General features: G+C 37.9%; 1 protein-coding gene across 2 annotated transcripts in view; it reads left to right on the top strand.

Moving 5' to 3' along the window:
- Nucleotides 1-21,935, top strand: part of prd1 (pleckstrin homology domain-containing protein pruning defect 1) — a 218,090-nt gene that overhangs the window by 98,444 nt on the left and 97,711 nt on the right. For both annotated transcript variants that reach the window (XM_090382672.1, XM_090382670.1), the window contains exons 7-8: nucleotides 800-869; nucleotides 19,985-20,140. In XM_090382672.1, coding sequence (XP_090238798.1) covers nucleotides 800-869; nucleotides 19,985-20,140 — 226 coding nt within the window. The remainder of the gene's footprint in view (nucleotides 1-799; nucleotides 870-19,984; nucleotides 20,141-21,935) is intronic.

Genomic DNA, 21,935 nt, shown 5'->3' with positions numbered 1-21,935 from the left:
CAGTTCGTACATTTCTCTGGGGTTACTTCTACCCATATGCAGTACTTTGCATTTGTTAAGGTTATACTTCAGTTGCCACTTCTTAGCCCATCTGCCCAAATTATCTAGATCCTTTTGCAGTAACACACTGCCATTACTGTCATTAACAACCCTGCCAACCTTTGTATCGTCTGCAAACTTCGATACTAAGCCTGATATACCTTCATCAATATCATTGATAAATATACAAAACATCACTGGACCCAACACCGAACCCTGTGGGACTCCACTAATAACATTAGTCCACGAAGAGCAGCACCCATTGTGATATGTGTTGCGACATAGCAATTGAGAACTATTTTTCTGATGAATGCTTTAAATAATTTCTAAATCATTTTACAGTTAAGTTTAAGATGTTCATATTACCTACAAAAAACTTGATAAAATATTTTAACAATTTTGCTATTTTGGTTACACCAGCTCTTGTGGCTGCTGATTACATGAAGCTACAGACGGATAGATTGACTTTTTTTTTTATAAATTTTTTTGCTATTTTCTTATAACACTACAAGTTATAATAATGTAATTAACATTATTGTAATTTTCAGTTTGTAATAAAGAATAATTATAAGGTTTATAATAAATAGAAAATAAAATTGTTCATACAATAAAGCACTTAAGCAATAAGTGATATATGTACATTTAGCCATTATGAGTCTCAAGGTCAGCCTCAAAATGATCAAGTGTCTGGCCTACAAGGTATGATGCAAAACCTTTTGTGTAGTAGCTACTCGTATATTTAAAGTGCTTTGTCTTCTAGGGTGGATAACAGTACTCATCTCTACTTGGTTGTAAAGATATTTGAATTTGAAGAAGAAAAATTATATAAGGTATTTTATTCATATAAACTGTTTATATAATTTATAGGAAAATGGAAGGTTACCAGTAGTTAGAATATGTCCAAGTTTATAAATATTTAATTTTGTGTTATATTAAATTTTTGAATATAAGTTATTTTTTTTAAATTTAGTTTAATGTATTGAGGACTCACATATCTGAAAGTTAGATAAAAAAAAAAAATACCGCTCATAATGATTAGAGGACATCACAGTATTGATTATATTACATATAATTTCTAGAATTCCTGTATGTTTCTGCAAAGAATGACAAGTATACAATTTTTTTTTTTTTTTTTTTTTTTGTATAAAAATCTTTAGCAAGCAAATTTAGGTGAATTTGCTTCATGCCAAGTCACTAACAGAGCATTAGATCATTGCCTAGGTCACAAACAACACTGCTGCCTCACCACATTTGGGAATAATTATCTCAATCTTCTATTTTCCATAATTGAAATTCATAGCCAAATTGAAATAAACGTCATTTCCTCATTGAGCATTAAGGTTTGAAATTCTCTTACCAGAAGTATTATGAAGCCTAGAAAGTTGCAAACAAGGCTTAAGTTCATGAAAACTAAGTAGCCAAGCATTATAGAGAAACTTTCTTCTGTTAGTTGGCTCTTTTCTGTCTCCCTGATCCTAATAAATATTCTGACTTGATGTGCCAAAATATTGACTATGTTCTCAATGTGTATACCCCACCCACTGAAATAACATCTGAGCACTTTCCTAACTGGTAATCCCAAGAACTGAAGATAGTTGTTAACAAGAGGTCTTGAGCACACAGAAAAAGAAAAGAAATTCAGCATTGCTTAAAACTGAAGAAAGATTTAAAATATTCAGATTACAGATCAAACAACTGTCAGAGACCAAAGTTATATTATATTGATATAGAATAGCCTTATCATGCAAAATGATGGCAGGTCCTATTGGAATATGGTTAAGAACCTGTCATCTCTCCTAAAGTAGCATCTCTCAACTTCAGTTCTGCCGAAGTAATGCAGTTACTGACCCAAAGCATATTGACAATCTGCTGATCGATTTGATTTTAAAGAGAATGCAAAGGCACAACAAAATTTGTAATGTCAGAATTTTCAGCTAACAAAGAGAATTTACTTAATACCTTTCATTCACTTAGGAATCTAGAGAAGGATTATTATATATCAAGTATTGATAGGATTCTTCTACTTTTTTAGAAAAATCCTACTTTTTTTCAAAAGGTATTCAGCTATTTGGTGCTAGAGTTTTTCAACTTTTCATTACAAAAATCAACATCTGAAACAAGTGCTCCCTATCCATAAGAAAAACTGAAACAAACACTCCCTATCTATAAGAAGGGTGTTAAGAGTCTCATGAGTAATTACAGACCTTTATCAATTCTGAATTCTCTGTCAAAAATATTTGACACAATAATTCATAAATACCTTTCTCAGTATTTAGCATTAGTATTAGTAGAGGCATACGATGCAAAAAAGCAAGCTTATGCAGCATCAGCCAAAAAAAAAAAAACAAAAACACTCCCATTTCACCCCTCCGTTCGTTCCAAATACCTGTCCAGCTCAGCATTAAATTTATTTAGGCTATCAAGTTCCACAACAAAAGATGGAAGTCTGTTCCACCAATCAACTACCCGTTGGCTAAAGGCAAACTTCCGCACATCTATCCTACACCTGTTTCCTCAATTGGAATTTATGCCCTCTCAGGTGATTATTCTGAGCAAAAGGAAGAATCCCATCAGCATTGAGCATGCTCAAACTATTCAAGGCTTTATACACCTCAATCAGATCACCTCACAGGTGCCTAGTCTCCAGACATTGTAATCTGCAAAACTTAAGCCTTTCTTTGTAAGAGCAACCCTTCGTTCCATTCACTAATTTTGTTCCCTTCTTTGTACTCGTTCCAACAGCTCTACATCCTTCTTAAAATGAGGCTTACATAACAGAACAGCAACATGAGTTTGTCAGAGGAAGGTCAGTTGCGATAAATCTCGCTGTGTTTTGGCAGTTTGTGGTTGAAGCCATTGATCTGGACTATCAGCTTGATGTGGCATACACCAACCTTTTATAGGCTCTTGACTCAGTACCCCATGATCTTCTAAAACATAAGCTTTGCTATTTTAGAATTCTGGATCCTTTTTAAGGATCACTGATGAATTACCTTACAGATAGATGTCACAGAGTATTGTTTAACAAAGTACTATCCAGTGTGTGCATTCCAGAGAGGGAGTTCCACAAGGTTTAGGCCCCTTTGTCCTTTGTAATATTTATGAATGATCTGCCTTTGAGCATCACTCATACATATTCCAAACTTCTTATTTATGTGAATGATGTGGAACTATTCAGTCTGATAACAAAACAAGAAGATGCTGAAAATCTTCAGCTATTTGTAAACGAATTTTCAAGTTGGCCAACTGCCAAACAGTCTTAATATCAACTTAGCTAAATGTGAAAATATGATTTACCATACCACCATATGGTGGAAATCTATCAGATATGACTATACAAAACCTGACTGTAATTAGCAGATCTCAAAATCTCAAAGACTTGGGAGGAATAACATTCAGCACAAACTGTACATTCACAATGAACACATCAAAGTAATAGTTGGAAAAGGCAGTAGGCAAATTGGGTTTATAAATAGAAACACATCTACCACGATCCAAAATTTACTGCCATACTTTTGAAGAAGACAGTACTGCCCAAATAGGCAGTGCATGTTTGCATGCATTGCCTATTTGGAACCATCAGGCAGTCTGGCAACTAAGCAGATTGAGAGTGTGCAGAAAAATTTTGTGTGGCAGCTCTCCAGAACTACAACTCTACTAGATTTTAGTAATCTTCATCCTCTAATTACTTATAGAAACAAGGCTGATATTAAACTCTGATATTAAACAGGAAGCTACTCTCACCCTTAACTTCTAGAGAAGGAACATCTTCAAGAATCATTGCTTTCCAAACCAATCTGGGAAAAGAACAGCATCATTAATAGATTGAACAATATTGTGAATATGACTGAATTAGGTATGTTCCAGACTGATATCCCCCTTAAGAAGTTGAGGCAACTCAGAAATTCCATCTGAAGTACTTCTGTTTCCAGAACTCTTGAGTTAAGTTATTGTACCCGAGTCTCCCTCCCCTTTTTGTAATTTATACCTATTTATTATTTATATTAATTTTTTATGTTTTGTTATCCTAACCCCTCTGTATCTACAAGTTTCTTGCATAATTGGGGATAAAACACTACCTTTTATTACCCTCCTCTCTCGTTCTACTGAATCAACTTGAAAATGGTCATTCATAAAGTTTGTCAGATAATTTCCACTCAACTTGATTTACCTAAATCCATGGCTTGTAGAATAATTGGTTGGCTAGAGGCTGCTCCACAAACAACTTGTTTGGAGTGTGTTATTAGTAGATTTTAGAATTGATTCTAAATGCTAGACAAGCCAAGGTCTGACATTAACTTTTCCAAGGGATGACTGCTGTTTGTGGCTTTAACTGTTTGTTGGAACCAATGATCATATGATATTCAACTGCAATGTCACTTTTTGCCACAAAGAGATTTATGTGCCCAGGTGATATGAGATTTATGACCATGTGGGACCGCCATCCCCAAAGAAGGTTTTATGTCTGCTGATCAGCGATTTACATTCTGTTAATTGCATACCTTGGTCCTTGAGGTTGTCACAGACATCCTCTCAGTTATGCCAGACAAGCTGTACTTGCACCTGGGAGTCTAAAACGCTGATGGAACTGATATTCGGGTGACACTCAAGTCAAGTGGACCCAATTTCGGCAAAGTTCGGATGGTCTGTGACAGCCAAATCCTCTGCTTGCACCTTCACGATGGTGGGACTGTTAGTAATCCTACACAAGCACAACCTGGTGACCACCCAGGTGTGAACCAACGTAAGCAGGGGGTAGAGGTGTGGTGCTCACAACTATTGAAGGAATGCCACCCCTCTGTGTTACCAGGCAATATTAGGTGGTAAATGACTCTCATCAACTGGTGCAATAACACCACTTTGCTTATTGGAGGCTTGAAGTGGTGGAACCCACTTTAGTCTCCAGAGCTAAGTTCCGGTCAACCCTTCCCCATTACTTCCATCATGTAGTATGACTGATGAACTTTGAGGTTATGATGAACATCATGGCAAGATCCAATCTTCCTTACATTTCAAGGGTACAGCTCTAAAATGGTGTTCACAGGATAGCTGCTAGTTAGTACACCGGACCAAACCTATTGGTAACTCTCTAGGAGGCTTCCGGATCAGCTAGTGTATAATCTTGCTACCACTACTCTGCCAGATAGCGACTGGGAGTCCAAATAGTGTGTATGGGGGGGGGGGCATTGTCGAAGTCATGTTATGTCAAGGATCTGGGTATATCCTTACCATGTGTATGCCCTATCCAAAAATTTCATTACTTCATACAGCATGTCTCCCCCCCTCCCCCACTCTTTCTTACTATTGAATACACCATGAATTGTCAAACTAATAGAGTAAGCTTATCTGTGAAAAGATCTAAACCTCCCAAACACTTCTTGGTTCATTTCCCAAATATACGTGGTCTCAGTTCTAATCTCAACGATGTCCGTTTCCACTTGCAGTCTGCCAAACCCCATGTAATTTTTCTGACAGAATCTCAGTTATCGGTTGATTCAACTATTGCTCATCTCAGTTGCCCAAATTCTCTGTATGATTCCTTTTGCCTCAGAGGTGGTACTTGTGCATATGTCCATTCCGATATTCCCTGTCAGAGACTTGGTAATTTAGAATCTCCTCTTTTCAGTCTTCTCTGGCTTAAAATCTCTCTATCTCGTTGTGTCAATTTCATCTGTTGTCTCTACTGTTCTCTACCGCTCTTTGACCTCCTCCCTTTGCAACTTGACTTTTTTCCAGTCCAACTTTCCTAACAGTGAGGTAATTTTCCTTGGTGATTTTAATGTTCACAACCCCAGCTGGTCGAGATGCTGAGGCTTTTGCGATTACTAATGACCTTGCACAGGTTGTTCATTTACCTACAAGAATACCGGACAATCCTAACCATACAGCCAGCAAACAATCCTTCTAAATACACGGTCAAAGTGAGTGGTCCTTTAGGCACCTCAGATCACAACTTGGTGATTGTCTCTTCTCCAATGGAGCCTTTATCTCATGGCTATTCCCAACCTCATGTTTGGCATTACAAAGAATGCAAAATGGGATGACCTGCGAGATTTCTTTTTTTCATTTCCTTGGTCGGACTATTGTTTCAAAACTTTGGATGTCAACGTTTGCTCTGATCATGTCAGTGAAATTATTCTTGTAGGAATGGAATCCTTTATTCCACACTCCACTTAAAATCTCGTCCTTTATCTAAACCTTGGTTTTCCAATAAATGTGCTAAGGCCGTTCAGGAGAAGAACGTTGCATGTCGTAATTGGCTTGTTTCCAATTCTTCAGTTTAATTTTCTGCCTACACCAAAGCTCGCAACAATTGTAAAGCAGTTATTAATCTGTCCAAACTAGATTTTGAACAGGCTAAGAGTAGAAAGCTTGCTTCTTGCCCTAATGATAGCCAAGCATTCTGGTCTCTTGCCAAAGCTATTGGCAGCAACTTTTTCCCATCTCTGTTCCCACCTCTGTCAAAACCAGATGGTTCTATTGTCACTTCAGCTAAGGATAACACTGACCTGCTAGCATCCCATATTTCTTCCAACTCATGTATTAATGATGTTGGTAAAACACCTCCCACCATTCCCAACACACTCCATTCAATGCTTCCTGTCGTTTTCCGTCAAAAGGATGTCAGAAGGATTTTGACGAATCTCGATGCTAAGAAACTCCAGGTCTTTATGGTATTTCTCAACTTGTTCTCAAAACCTGCACTCCTCAGCTTACTTCTGTTCTTTGCCACCTTTTTTCACTTTCTTATTCCAAAGGTGTTTTTCCTTCTGCTTGGAAATTTGATCATATCCAGCCAATTCCTAAAAAGGGTAACAAATCCCTCCCATCCAATTATCGTCCCATTCCAATTACTTCTAAACTTTCTAAAGTAATGGAGAAATCAATTAACTGCCAACTCTTAAACTACCTAGAAACCTTCTGTCTGAACAACGATAGTCAGTATGGATTCTGTCACTGTTGATCCACTGATGATATTCTTGCTTATGTTACCCATTTACGGACAAATTCAATGGAAACGTTTGGTGAAACATAAGCAGTTGCTCTTGACGTACTCAAAGGCTTTTGATCGTGTTTTTATCATAAAGATCTTCTAAACAAGCTTCCATCTTATGGTTTCCAACTGTTTTTTGTAATTGGTTATCTAGTTTTCTCTCTCTGATCACTCCCTGAGGGTGATGGTAGATGGTGCTTTGTCTTCTAACTTCCCCACTAATGCTTGTGTAACCCAAGGTTCAGTTTCCCCCCCCCCCCACTCTTTTCCTCTTGTTTATTAATGACCTTCCATTTACTGGAAATGCTATCCATAGTTTTGCCGATGAGAGCACATTGCATTCCACTTTCCATTTTGAGAAACCTTGTCCTGCTCAATCAGCTTCAACTTCTCTAATATCTGCTACCAATTCTTTAAATGCCGATCTCCAGTGGGGCAAAGACAAATTAGTTGATTTCAATCCTTATAAAACTCAGTCTTGTCGCAAAAAGGATTCTTCTGCTCCTATGCTTTTCTATGGTGACACTCTGATTTCTAGGCAAGATGATATATCTGTTGTGGGGATTACCTTGACTTCTAATATCTCTTGGTACAAGCACATTACAAATATTGCTTCCTTTCCATCTAAAAAACTTGGTTTTCTCTTTTGCTCTCGGCGTTACTTTTCTTCCAAACAGTTGTTCACTCTGTACAAATCGTAAATCTGCCTTACCATGGAATATTGTTCTCACATCTGGGGTGGTGCCCCCAAAATCTCTCTCAGGCTTCTTGATTCAATTCAGAAGTGGGCAGTTAGGTTAATTAACGACTCATCTCTAACAGTCTCTCCACTCTCTGTCTCATAGATGTACTATTTATGCCGCATGCCTCTTCTGAATTGGCTTCTATAATTCCTGCTCTCTCTTTCAAAACAGTCCGAACACATGCAGCCACCAGCCAACTTCTATTTAATGTCCAACTTCAAACTCACAGAATCAACTTTTCATCTTCCTCGTTTATTCATTGAACTGGGGTTTTCGTAAAAAAAAAAAAAACACTGTAGATACTGCAATGTCTGAACTCATGATTATTGTTGAACTCATAACCATTGGAGCCAAGTTCTTTTCATGATTAAAGTTTAACAGCACTCAATCTTCCACCACTGTAGATCCTACAAGCTCTGAACTCACGATCATTGTTGGACTGATAACCAGTGAAACCAATTTCTCATCGTGGGAAAGTTTAGGTTCAATTTCCATTCTGATTCTTGATAAGTCATTATTTTGAACAATCACAGAAACTGGAATAACTAGTTCATTTTGCAGGAGATATAGGCTCTATATGGACAGATCGAGTTCTCAGATCAATAGTCTTTCCATGTGCCACAGAAATTGTGGAAAGTTTGTGTTCATGGATGATAATGCCCTACCTCATAGTATATAACTGCCTAACAGCATGCTAAACAATGTTGATAGCATGGACCAGCTGTCTAGTCTTCTGACCTTAGGTCAGTTAAACATATTAGCATTAGTTGAGGCATATGATGCAAGAAAGCAAGCTTATACAGTATCAGAGAAAAAAAAAAAAAAAAAAAAAAAAAACTTCCTATTTCGCTCATCCGGTCACTCCAAATGTTTGTCTAGTTCAGCCTTAAATTTATTTAAGCTATCAACTTCCAAAACGCAACACACGTTTCTTGATTAGACTCGGGGTTCGAGCCCGTCACCACCAAATACGGAGGATGCGGAAAGGTCAGGGAATGACCACCGCATATTGCGGAGCAATATAGCCTTAGTTGCTAATGCTCCTAAAAACCAAACAAACAACAAACAAACTTCCAAAACGCTTCTTGATTAGACCGGGGTTCAAGCCCGTCACCACCAAATACGGAGGATGAGGAAAGGTCAGGGAATGACCACCGCATATCGTGGAGCAATATGGCCTTAGTTGCTAATGCTCCTAAAAACCAAATAAACAAACAAACAAACATCTTCCAAAACAACAGATCGAAGTCTGTGCCAGCAATCAACAACTACCCACTAGCTAAAGGCAAACTTCCACACATTTTTCTACAACTGTCTTTCCTCAATTTGAATCTATGTCCCCTCAGGTTCTTAATCCGAGCAAGCAGAAGTATCCTATCAGCATTGAGCTTGCTCAGACCATTTAAAGCCTTATACACCTCAATCAGATCACCTCGCAGGTGCCTGGTCTCAGATGCTGCAACTTGCAGAACTTTAGCCTCTGTTTCTCTCACCAATCTTGTTGCCCTTCTCTGAACTTGTTCTGGCAACTCTATATCCTTCCTAAAATGAGGCCTCCAGTCCTGTATGCAGTACTCAAGGTGTGGTCTGACCATTGCCTTATACAAAGGATAATCACCTCCTTATCTCTGCTAGCAAAATTTCTATATATCATTGACAAAACTCCACGACCTGCTCTGGCAGCCCATCTGCACTGCTCAGAGAACTTCATATCTGACTGCACAATTCCCCAGATCTTTTTCATTCTCCACCTTCCTGATTGTAATACCACACAGTTGGTATGTTTCTCTTGGGTTACTGCTACCCATATGCAGTACTTTGCATTTGTCAATGTTAAACTTCAGTTGCCACCTCTCAACCCATCTTCCTAACTTTTCTAGAACCTGTTGCAGTAGCATACTGTCTTTAGTGTCATTAAGTTCCACATGTGGAACTAAATTGAAACCCATTCACCTGAATGTCCACGTTTAGTGGGGGGACTGTTGTGTCCTTAAAAGGCCATTTCATTTCATTATCCCAAAGTCAGGAGCTATAATGAAGAGCTTTCACGTCTTTGTTTTCATGCTGACTGTGAAGTAAAACTTAGAAGAGAGTAATTGAATTTACCGAAAGGCATGTTTAGGAATGACCCTGACTGAATAGATGTTATTATTCAGTTTTGATGGCTGGAAGTAACACATTTCAGATTTTTAAAACTTCTGTTGCCATTTTAGTATTTAGTATATTAATTTGTTAATGCCACTGCCTGTACCATGCAATGACCAACAAATTAAAGCACCTTAAATGTAGGCCAGACCATGTAGTCAATATAATTTCATCATTATTAATTTGTGTTTTGTATTATGGCAGTGTGCTGACAATTCTATCTGTGATGTCTCGCCCTTTAAATTATTTCTTCTGATGTCATATCAAGAAAATTGCAATTCCATCTACATCAGAAGCAGTCTGTGGTTAATGGCTTTAGTAAGGGGCCAGAAAGTCTACCGCTTGTACAACCAATTTTCTATCCTTAGCCTTTCAAAATCAACTCTGGATATTAATAATTTGTAAATATTATGAATTGTAACATAAGCAGAAAACGGATCTGAGAGTGGGGAGATTTTTATGCTAACCGTGCGTGTGTTATTAGTAGTATTAGTATTAGCAATGGCCACATGGTGCAAGGAAGACTATGGCTAATGCTGCACCACCCAAAAATAAAAAAAAATACAATAAATAGAATAAAAATAAAATAATAATAAGAAGAAAATTTTAAAAATAATAATTAATAAGAGAAAAGGAAATAGACAACCTATGCGTTTCCCTCCTCCCATAGGTAATTTATCCAGCTGACCTTTGAATTTCCCCAAACTGTCAGCCTCTACCACCTACGTAGGTAACTTATTCCAGTAATTTATAACTCACTGGCCAAAATAAAACTTCCTGCAATCCAGTCTAAACGTCTCCTCCCATAACTTGAAATTATGGTCCCTAGTTCTAGAATCATTTATAACCGTGAAAATTTTGTCCTCGTTCATTTTATTTATGCCTCTCAGAGCCTTAAACACCTCAATCAAGCAATCAAGTTGTTGTTGTTGTTGTTGTTATTTGGTTTTTAGAAGCATTAGCAACTAAGGCCATATTGTCCGGGGATATGCGGTGGTCATTCCCTGACCTTTCTGCATCCTCCGTATTGATGGTCAATGGCTCAAACCCCGGTCTAATCAAGAAGCGTGTGCTACGCACTGCTGCTCCTGCCAAACTGGCTACAGAGGCACCTAGCAGTCAAGTCTGCTCTAAGGTGCCTAGTTTCCAAGCTCTGCAACCCACATGTGAAGTCTTTCCTCATATGGACGCCCTTTTGCTGATCTCACTAGGTGAGTTACCCATCTATGGACCCTCTCAAGAAGCACAATGTCTTTCTTTAGGTGCAGTCTCCATACTTAAACAGAGTATTCCAAGTGTGGTCTAACAATAACCTTATATGGTGGGATTATGAAGTCCTTATCTCTACTAGCGATTGTTCGATAAATCATCGACAGGACACTATGGGCATTCCTTGCAACCAGTCTACAATGCTTGGAGAACTTCATATATGACTGTATCGTAATACCCAAATCCCTTTTCTCCCCTACTGGCTTTAGTTCAACTCCACCAAGTGTATAAGTTATTTTGGTGTTACTGTTCCCCAGGTGCAATACTTTACTTTGCTGAATTAAAGCATAGCTGCCACTTTTCTGATCATCCCTGAAGTTTATCTAGGTCACTCTGAAGAAGCTCTGTGTGGCAGTGATCATTAACTGCTCTACCAATCTTTACATCATCTGCAAATTTAGACATCACACCCTCTATCCCTTCATCGATGTCATTTATGAAAATCAAAAACAACAGTGGTCCTAATACTGATCCTTGGGGAACCCCACTTTTACATCAACCCAATCTGAGGAATAACCGTTTATCACAACCCTCTGCCTCCTGCCCTGAAGCCATCCAGCTATCCATCTAAGGATTTTCTCTGTGATTCCAACCTGTTCCATCTTATAAAGTAACTGCTCAACCAAATAAATAATGTCAAAATTATTTCCTAAGTCCAGCTGTTGATTGACCCTGTCAAAATAGCTAACGAGATTATTTAAATGTGATTTTCTCTCTACAAAACCATGCTGAGTATCCTTCAGAATTCCATTTCTATCTAAATGACCCCGAATTCCACCATGATTTTCCCTACTACTGGAGTTAGACTAACTGGCCGGTAATTTCCCACTTCACTCTTTTTGTTCTTGTTACTGAAGAGCCTAGCTCATTTGTAGTGGACTAACTGCCCCTTGATGTGGGCACCTGTACGTAGGGAGGGGACCCTTCAGTGATGTTGCTGGTCCTTCAGATTAGTGTCACTGGGATCCAGCACCCACAGCCAAGGTTCTAGTCTAATATCGTAGGAATCTGGTGTGTTTGCCATGCACTTTGACCTGTGGAAATTCAGAAAAAGGGATCCAGTGGTTGAGGGGGCCCAGCTTCAACACACCACTTTGGACCCTGCTTCGATAAGATGGATGGTCCTGGATGGCTTGGCCAGGATCAGTTGACTAGTGGGTTCGTTCGCCTGCAAGGCTCAACCGTGTCAATTCTATGCCCCTACTCTCATGTTCCAAGAGATAGGATTCAGGCTAGCGGAGGTATGGGTATAGTGTCTGGGTAGCCCTGGCATCCCATTCATCAGCTCATTTATTGCTTTCTGGTTAGTGGGTGACCCATTTGGTCTCTGTGTTGGGTGGTGAGCCCAGGCATGCCAGAGGTGGAAGGAAGAAAAGGAAACACAATGACTTAAAGGCAGACCTGAACATCTCATATCAGGAGGCCAGAAAAGCAGTTTAACCAGTAAATAGCAATAGAGCAACATTTGATGAAAAGGTTGCCAGGAAATGTTCGACTGGGACTCAAACAGAAATGACCATACCACCTAAAGAGTCATCTACACCTATTGCCTGCTATTTACTGAGCTCAGAAAAACCAGCACAAAAAAAATCAGTCAGCTGCCACTCCAGTTTCAATACCTCTTTCTGCCCCAGTACTAAATTAACAGTGCAGAAAACTGAGCTGCCTACACTAGTGCAAGAAAAAATGGATGTCAAAACCAAGGAACTCCATGACAATTCAGTTTTGAAACTCTTTGCAGAGGAAGAAATGGATGCAGAATAGCATCTATACTTCCCCAAAAAAGAAACATCCATGACAAAACTAATTCCTCAGCACTTCAGAAGCCAACTGACAGATCCACCAAGCTTATGTAGCTAAATTCCTACAGTGGAATTGTCATGGATTCTGGCAAAATGCAGAAGACATCATGGCGCTCCTGCAAAAGCACGAACTAGCAATACGGAGGATGCGGAAAGGTCAAGGAATGACCACCGCATATCCCGGAGCAATATGGCCTTAGGTGCTAATGCTCCTAAAAACCAAAAAACAAACGAACTAGCATGCCTTTGCTTACAGGAGACTTATCTAAAGTCAAATAATGATCTCACCATGTGCAACATCACAATTTTTCGTAAGGATAGAATTGTGGATGGTCCTACTCATGGAGATGTCACTATCCTCATGGGCATTCAGATCCCATTTCAGCCCTTGCTACTTACACTAATGTAGAGGCTATTGCAATTTGCCTTACAGTGGAATTTTTGTTAACAGTCTGCTCTATTTATTTGCCACCTGGGACTGACATCCCCCCAAAAGACCTTGGATGATCTTGTAATGCAGTTGCCTCCCCTTTCTGACTTCTTGACTGTTTTCATCATCAAATGGAAGGGGATGAGTCATAGAGCATATGCTCACTGACAATGATCTCTCCCTTCTAAATGTGGGAACAAACATCTTCCATATGCCTACTTGTATGTTTTCTGCCACTGATCTTTTTGTCTGTTCCCTTCACTTTAGGTGGAGGAGAACCTGTGGGTAAGTGATCACTTTCCTGTGATAACCACCCTAATTAATGGGAGACATGTCTTCCTGTTACTGCAGTGTAAGATCGATTGGGCTGACTGCAATGCCTTTCGACATCTGGCAAATTTTGACATCACTGTAAGAACCTCACAATGATGCAGCTACATACATCACAGAAAGTATTGTTCATGCAGCTGCAATTGCAATTCCAAAAATATCCACCCCGTTTCCACCTTTTCCAAAACTGTGGTGGAATGCAGTTTGCACAGCAGCAAAAAAGGCTCAAAACAAAGCTTGGGGGATGTTCTGATGATATCCTACCATGGCCAACCTTATAGCCTTTAAACATGCATGAGCCAAATCACAGTCAAAAGGAATCACAAATTCGTTTCACGTTATTGTTACCCAGATGACCAGCGCTAAGATGGTCTGGGAAAAAATCCAGAAAATTAAGGGAAAATATAGAGCCCACCCCTAATTGTTCCTGGAATATAATGGATATACTATTGCAGACTCAGCTGCTCTTGTGGAGACATTTAACATCTCAGCAGCATCAGCTTATTCCTCAGATTTCTGGTGCTTAAACACAAAACTGAAAAGGAGGCCTTGATATTTATGTCTAAGGGTATTTATCCATATAATGGGCCATTTACTGGCCACAAGCTGAAAACAGCTCTCACCCTTATGAAGACTAACGCTGTTGGACCAGACAACATCCATTGTGAAATGATTAAACATCTTTAACTAAACTCCATGGACCACCTGCTCTTTCTATACAACAGAATCTTCCTTGAGAGCAGTTTCTAGACACTTGGCACAAGGCAACTATTCATGCCTTTGCTAAGCCAGGAAAGGATTCTAAATCTTCAAAAAACTATTGTTTTATTGCTCTGACTAGCTGTTTGTGCAAAAGATTGGAGAGAATGGTCAATGCTCTACTTTTATGTAGTTAGAATCAAATGACTTTCTCTCCTGCTTTAACTGTGGCTTCTGAAGGAATTGATCCACTTTGGACCACTTAATTAGACTGAAAACGTCTATTCGAGGTGCTGTCCAAAATAGAGAGCACATAGTGTCCATCTTCTTTGACACGGAAAAGTATATGACACAACTTGGAGATTTGGTATTTTAAAAGATCTTTATAACCTATGTCTAAGTTGTAACCTTCCCATTCTTATTAAACACTTTTATCCCATTGTCTTTTCCAAGTTTCAGTAGGATCTCCATTCTTGGCTCTTTTGCCAAGAGGAGGGAGTACTGCAAGGATCTGTCTTAAGTGTTACGCTTTTTGCAATTAAAGTAAACTCCATTACCGAACAATGCACTGTATGTCGATGACTTCAGCATATTTACTCAATTACACAACATAAGGGTTATTGAGAGATGACTGCAACAAGCCATTGACTGTCTTAATTCCTGAGCCATGGCTATTGGTTTCAGATTCTTGCCAGAGAATACCATTTGCATCCATTTTTGTTGCAAGCATGACCTTCATTCTGAACTTGAATTAAGACTTGGACAAAGTACTGTTTCAGTAGTAGCAGAGACAAAATTCTTGGGATTCATACAAAAAGTTGACATTTCTTCAATGTATTTGTCAGCTATGCACAAAGTGCATGAGAGGGTTTAACGTTCTCTTTGCTCTCCCTTCTACTTCTTAGAAGGGAGAGCAAAGACTGATGCACTTTACTCTGTCAGTATTATGCACTTGTATGTTAAAAATTAGATTATGGGTCTTGGGTATATTTGTCGGCCAGAAAGGGCATCCTTTTGTGGCTTGATCCCATTCACCATCAGGCCATTCATATTGCTGCTGTTGCAATGGTTCAAAACATCACCTGTCCAAAGTCTATGTTGAAGCAAATGAACCATATTTGTTCTGTCAGTGAAAACAGTTGTTTCTACAGTGGCTTTTAAGCTGAACTCCGTGCCACCCCACGTGGACATCCATTTTTGAACCACTATTGGAAAATCTTTATAACACTTCGGACTGCCAACCATCCATTTGGTATTCGTGTCCAAGAGCTACTCAGAGAGTTAACATCATGGAAGACAAGGTTGCTCAATCACCAAAGCAGTCCCTTCCACTCTGACATGCTCAAACTCCAGCATGTGACTTCTCCATTAAGAACTGGATGAAGTCTGACACACCACCTGCCATCTACCTCCAGCTCTACGAGGGGTTTCCAAAAAGTAAGGTAACACATTTTCTCTCTTGATGATGTTTAATAATACGAAGTTGAAATTACACACCAAGAAATAAGTGAACATGCACTACTTCTCCACAAAGTCTCCAGTTTTTTTGATGCACTTGTCCCAACATTTGGTCAGTTTATCAATACCAGGAAGTCCGTGCCTACATGCAGTAACCAGCATCGCACCGCTTGATGAACTTCCTCATCCATGATGAAATGCTTTCCTGAAAGGTGTTTTTTCAGAGGGCCGAACAAATGGAAGTCTGAAGGCGCTAAGTCTGAGTTGTAGGGGGAAGACGTGACAGAGTTTCCCAACGATTACGGCCAACCACTCACGAGTGGTGTGTGGAGTTGCATTGCCATGCAACAAAATCAGGAGTCCTGGTGATTTGTGTCGAATGTTGGCTTTCAGTTTTTCCAGTGTTGCACAGTAAAGCTGTGCATTGTTCCTCCCTTCGTAAAGAAATCCACCAACACAATGCCTTGGCGATCCCAGAACACTGTAGCCATGACTTTTCAGACACTGAGAACAGTTTTGAATTTTTTACGCACAGGAGATTGTGGATGTTTCTAGGTCCTGGAGTCTTGTTTGCTCTCTGGGATAAAATGATGAACCCACATTTCATCTGCTGTGACTATTCGAGCGAGAAAATCCTCTCCTTCGTCACTGTATCGCAGCAGATTCTCCAGACACATCCCCATGCATTTTGCTTTGTCCTCCTCAGACAATTGTCGGGACACCCAGCGGCAGCACACCTTTCAAAAGCCAAGGACATTGTGAACAATTTCGTGAACAGTCTACTTACTCTTGTTCACTATTTGTGCAATTTTATGCAGTTTCGCTCGCTTGTTTTTAAGAATGATGTGCTTAATGTGTGAAATGTTGTCTTCTGTCTTGCTCGATGAAGGCCTGCCTGCCCGATATCAATCTTCAATGTCAACATGGCCCGCTTTAAATTCATTGCACCAAAGACACACCTGCTTCTTTGTCATCACCTTTTCGCCATACACAGCAACCAGTTCATGGTGAATTTCACTTGGTGAAGACCCTTTTGCTTGCAAAAAGCAAATAACTTCACGAACACCTGCTTTGGACCACATTCGCACGGTAGCCGCCATTTTGTAAGTGGAATCTGCTGTGAGGCGACTATGTTCCCTATCTCAACACTGCATTGGTGGTCTTTTTGAATGTTATTAACAGGTCTATCTATTCAGCTCATTCCCTCTCACCATTATTAAGAATAAAAATGTGTCACCTTACTTTTCGGGAACCCCTCATATTTACATCACTGAGCCAGACATTCTGACTTCTTGCCTGCACATGCAGATTTCTTGAAGTCAGAATCATGTGTGGTATATGCAGCTGTGTTTTCTGACTATAGTATATCTGAGCAGATTCTCCCTGAATGCAGCATATACAAAGCAGAGCTGCATGGTATAGAGTTAGCCTTGGACCATAACCAACATCATCGGGTTATTATATATACAGATTCTTTGAGCTCACTCTAGGCTCTATCAGTGATGAGATGCAGCAATCATCCAGCCTTGTCCCAGGTTCAGCAGATGATATTATCTCTCTATGAAGGTGGAATCGATATCCGTTTCTGCTGGATCCCCAGCCACATCGGTATTACCAGATTTGGTTGATAATACAGCCAAATCGAGCCCTGATGAATACTCTTGGCCTATTAGTCCCCTATATAGACTACAGGCAAATAAATCTGTAATAAGATTTATTTGCAGTGGCAAGAGTCGTGGCACAGGCAGGTAACAAATAAACTATCAGATTAAGCCTAATCAAACCGTGGCAGTCTAGGCTGCACAGGATCGTACAAAGGAAGTTGTTCTTGCTCGGTTCTGCATAGGAAATAATCATCTGACACTTTTTTGCTGAGGGCTGATGATCCTCCTATGTGCAAACAGTGTGAAAGTGTCACACTGCTTGTGCATAGGAGGGTCATCAGCCAGATTTGATCTGACAATAACCATGTGTCAACAGTTATTAATATTTTATTTGCTATCAATATGTATAGATATATATAAAATAGGAAATTTATTTTTGCTCTTCTACTGCTTTTTGTTTATTGATGTGTATACATATATACAACTTTTTTTTACAAGGTAACCATTTTAAAGATTACCAAAATATCAATTTTCCTGTAAATTCAAATTCTTCCTGGCTATTATTGTTTTTGTGCCATTAAAAATCCAAATCTAATCTGCAGACTAACCGATAGAGATTTTTTTTTTTTTTCTTTTGATTACTTAAGTACAGTGTTGCCCAGTTTTTCATAAACAAACAAACAAAAAAAAAAGAGAGATTAAACTGCTATTTATTTTATAGATTCTGAGCATTTATGGTCACCTGGAATGAGAAACAGTTGTGTGAATTTCCTTTTGCAATCATTGTAGGTGATCAGAACCCTAATCATTTGATACAGCCTAAAGTCAAATGAAGAATGAAGGATTTTTTTCCTGTGAGGTTGATTTTAATAATGCACTATGAGGCTGGGAATCTGGTATTCTAGTAGGTAATTGAACAGTTGTATAATGGGTGTTAATGACAGCAAAATCCTTGTTTGTATGATTTGTAAAATAGAAGTTCAGTAGAGTTTTGCACGTTGAAGTCACTATGGTAAATAACTTCTCTAAGTTAGATTCACGAAGATAAGAATGATTTGTAGAGAAAGTGACAAAGATACCAAATAAATTTAAGAAAAGAGTGAAATATCTTGAGCCAATCAAAAAGAGGAGATTCTAGATATCACAACAAAACTCACGCACATTAATGTTCAATGAAACCTACTTGCCCATTCTGTTTGTGTTGAAATGGTCATCATATTCATTAAATTAATTTAGTCTCTTTAGCATACTCATAACCTTGAACTTAGTTTTCTCATTACATATATCACAAATATTAGATATGCTCATATTTGAATCTGTGCGCTGTTTTTTTTATCAGATTTTTTAAAAATTCTCCAATTGTGTTTGTTATATCAGAGTGATCATACTTTCTTATTTTTTAGTTATATCTATTCAGGCAATTATAATGGGTGTTAATGATAGCAAGATTGAGATATATTAAATTTGTTTACTATGTTCCCTATCTTTAGTGTATAATTTTGTAAGGGATCTGACTTTTTATGTTCTTTGTAATTGGCTCTAGAGCTGTCTGTACAGATAACTCTACAGCATTGTATACACCAAATTGGAACTTGGGGTATATAGGATGATTATTCGTACTGTCCTTTAGTAAATTGTTGATTAATTTTCCATTACAGTTATCACTAACTTTTATCATAAACTCATTGTTTCCCAACTTCTACCATATTAATTTTACTGTGCTTCCTTCTATTGCTTTTAATATAATTCTTATAATGCTTTTAAATTGCCTCTGCTATTCTCAACTAGAGATCACTGTATCAACATTTCAGTTTCAATTGACATGAAACTGAATTGTAGGAGTTTAAAAAAAAAAAAAAAAAGGCTCAACTAGTTTTTTTATTATTTGATAATTTGTTTTCCATAGCAGTTAGTGATTTTGCCACAAATAACTTGTTTGGAGAGGTACTGATTTCAGATCTTGTGAGTGACTGAAGGAATTCTTAGACCTTCTCTAATTTGTGCTGTAGCAAGCTGGGGTAGGATTTCCTCCATGCAATCCCCACAACATACAAATTGCCATTAAATATATACTTATCCTACATATGTAATTTACAACAAAATAAAATAATTTGCTTACCTCTGCAACTTAACATGTCACAACCTGAATAGTCAATGCACCAAAAATTCCCAAGAATATTTGCTAATTAAGCCATACAAATTAATTTATTTAAAAAAATTATAAACTAAAGGATACTGTAAGTCTTTGTGTTACTAAAAAATTGATTAACACAAAAAAACAAAATGTGGAACATTTAAAGATTTAGGTGGTGTTATGCCAAATTAAAATTTTTGTGCTGAATTAAAATTTTTCCTCAAACAACAGACAGCAAAATACAGCATTGTTTTCTTATTATGAATTGACTTCATATGAATTTTTTTTTGTGAGATGTATTTATGCTGTTGATTATTAGCATGATATTTTTATTTAGGTATTCCCGGCATTTTTTGGTCTTAATAAGGGGAACTCACGCCAGATATTTGTATTGATAACCAACAAGTGCTTTCATCTTTTACGACCTGGTGATAATGCTGAAAAATTTTATAGAGTGACTTTCATTCCCTTTGGAGAAATCCAGTTTTTGTTGGTGAGTTCTAATTGGATATAATTTTGTAAAGCAGATATTTTAATATTCCTAATTAAAATTTCCATTATTTAAAAAGAATTAAACTTCTGCCCACTAGATTAGGAGCTTGCAACCATTTTGAACTTGAGCACCTCTATCATAGCTACCACCTCTTTGGATTGGTGGAAAATGTGTGTTTGTGGCCCAATTTGATCATTTCTCCCTCTCAACACTGATACAACTACAGTAACTTTTTGCAAAAACACCGATTTTCTCTGTCTTTTTGTTTTTGCAAAAAATAGTAACTGTGTTAAAATTTAAAGTTTAAAAAAATTACGTGAATGTTTTTCTTAATTTAATTAACAAATATAGCTGTGATAAACACCTGAGAAATACTCTAGTTTTTCATAATTGTTCAATTAGCTGTTAAAAAAAAAAAAAAAAAAAAGTTTTATATGCATATGTCACAGCCCAGAAATGATATCCTCTCCAAATTTAGAAAGAAGTAAAGATTAATAAAATAACTTAAAAACTAATATAATTAAAGATTTATTCTCAAAGAAAATAAATTGTGTTTTCAACTCCTTTAGCTTGTGTTGCTGATAGCTTAGAAGTAGTAGCCAAAACACCATACTTCCCTGTCAATAAATTAATATAGGCTGTATCAATCATGGCCCACCTGCTTGTTTGTATATTCTGTTTGCCTATATTCAGAGCTTTTTTTACTCTTTAATATGCCACCAAGGATGCTATTTCATGCAGTGTGTGTCTTAAAACAGTATGTAATTGGATTATCTGTAAAGGAATATGTAGTAAGATTTTTTGATGGGTGTTCTCTGATAAAAAAATTATCTAAGTCATCAAGTGTTAAATAATTGGAGATGCTCTTCATGTAAAAGAGCTAGAAATGTTAGTTTAAATTTAGTCTCCTTCTAGTCAGTATGAACTAAATTTTCAAAATACCCCAATAGATATTGATCTCTCTCTCTCATACAATTCTGACCATTCTTTACAGGGGTGGCTCGTTGGTAGGCACTGCAGAACCGCAGCATCCCCAGCTTTTTAAATCTAAATATACAGTCAACAGAGTTATATGAAATTTTGTGAAGAACAATACAATGCAATGGTTTTTATTAATAATAGGTCCCACATATTACTATATGCGGGACCTATTAATAATAATATACTCATCCTCTATTTCCAATAATCATTTCAATAATAAATGAATAAAAACATGAAATCGTTTTCAACTTTGAAGTTTAATCATAGGTGGAACTGTGTGCTACACAGTTCCATATTTTGGCCCCAGTGGTTGAGTCAACGCCTAGTTGGCAGGTTGCCAATATGCATTTTTTAGAGGTGATAAAATGAGTCAAAGGAACTGCGGAGCAAGCAGTGTTGATTTGAACAGTGTACCAAACTTGAATGAAAAGGTTATTAATCTATTTTCAACAAAATAAAAACCGAAGAATAGATTTTATTTTTAAATAAAATTTCAAGATTACCCAAGTCTGTTGATGGTAAGTGTCCAGTTAATGTTTTGTAGTATTTTTAACTTGCTTGTTATTATTACCATCTGTCTACACATCTTATAACCAAGGCAGTATGTAACTTTAAGAAGAAGCACCCCTATACATCAGAGTCACGAGCTGCCACTGACTCTTTATCTCCTGTCCATTTACTATGGTTTCCTAAACCATGACATTAATCATTGAAGTTGACTAATGATATCTCCACCCAAATGGATTACACTCCCCTCCCCCAACTACAACATCTCCAAAGATTGATAGCTCATTTGCTATGCTGGAACAAATGC

Source organism: Mastigoproctus giganteus, chromosome 10 (assembly GCF_048544385.1).
Source record: "Mastigoproctus giganteus isolate SK-2022 chromosome 10, ASM4854438v1, whole genome shotgun sequence".
Lineage (NCBI taxonomy): Eukaryota > Metazoa > Arthropoda > Arachnida > Uropygi > Thelyphonidae > Mastigoproctus > Mastigoproctus giganteus.
The sequence above is the reverse complement of the archived record's forward strand: the minus strand, read 5'-3'. Positions and strand labels throughout refer to the sequence as shown.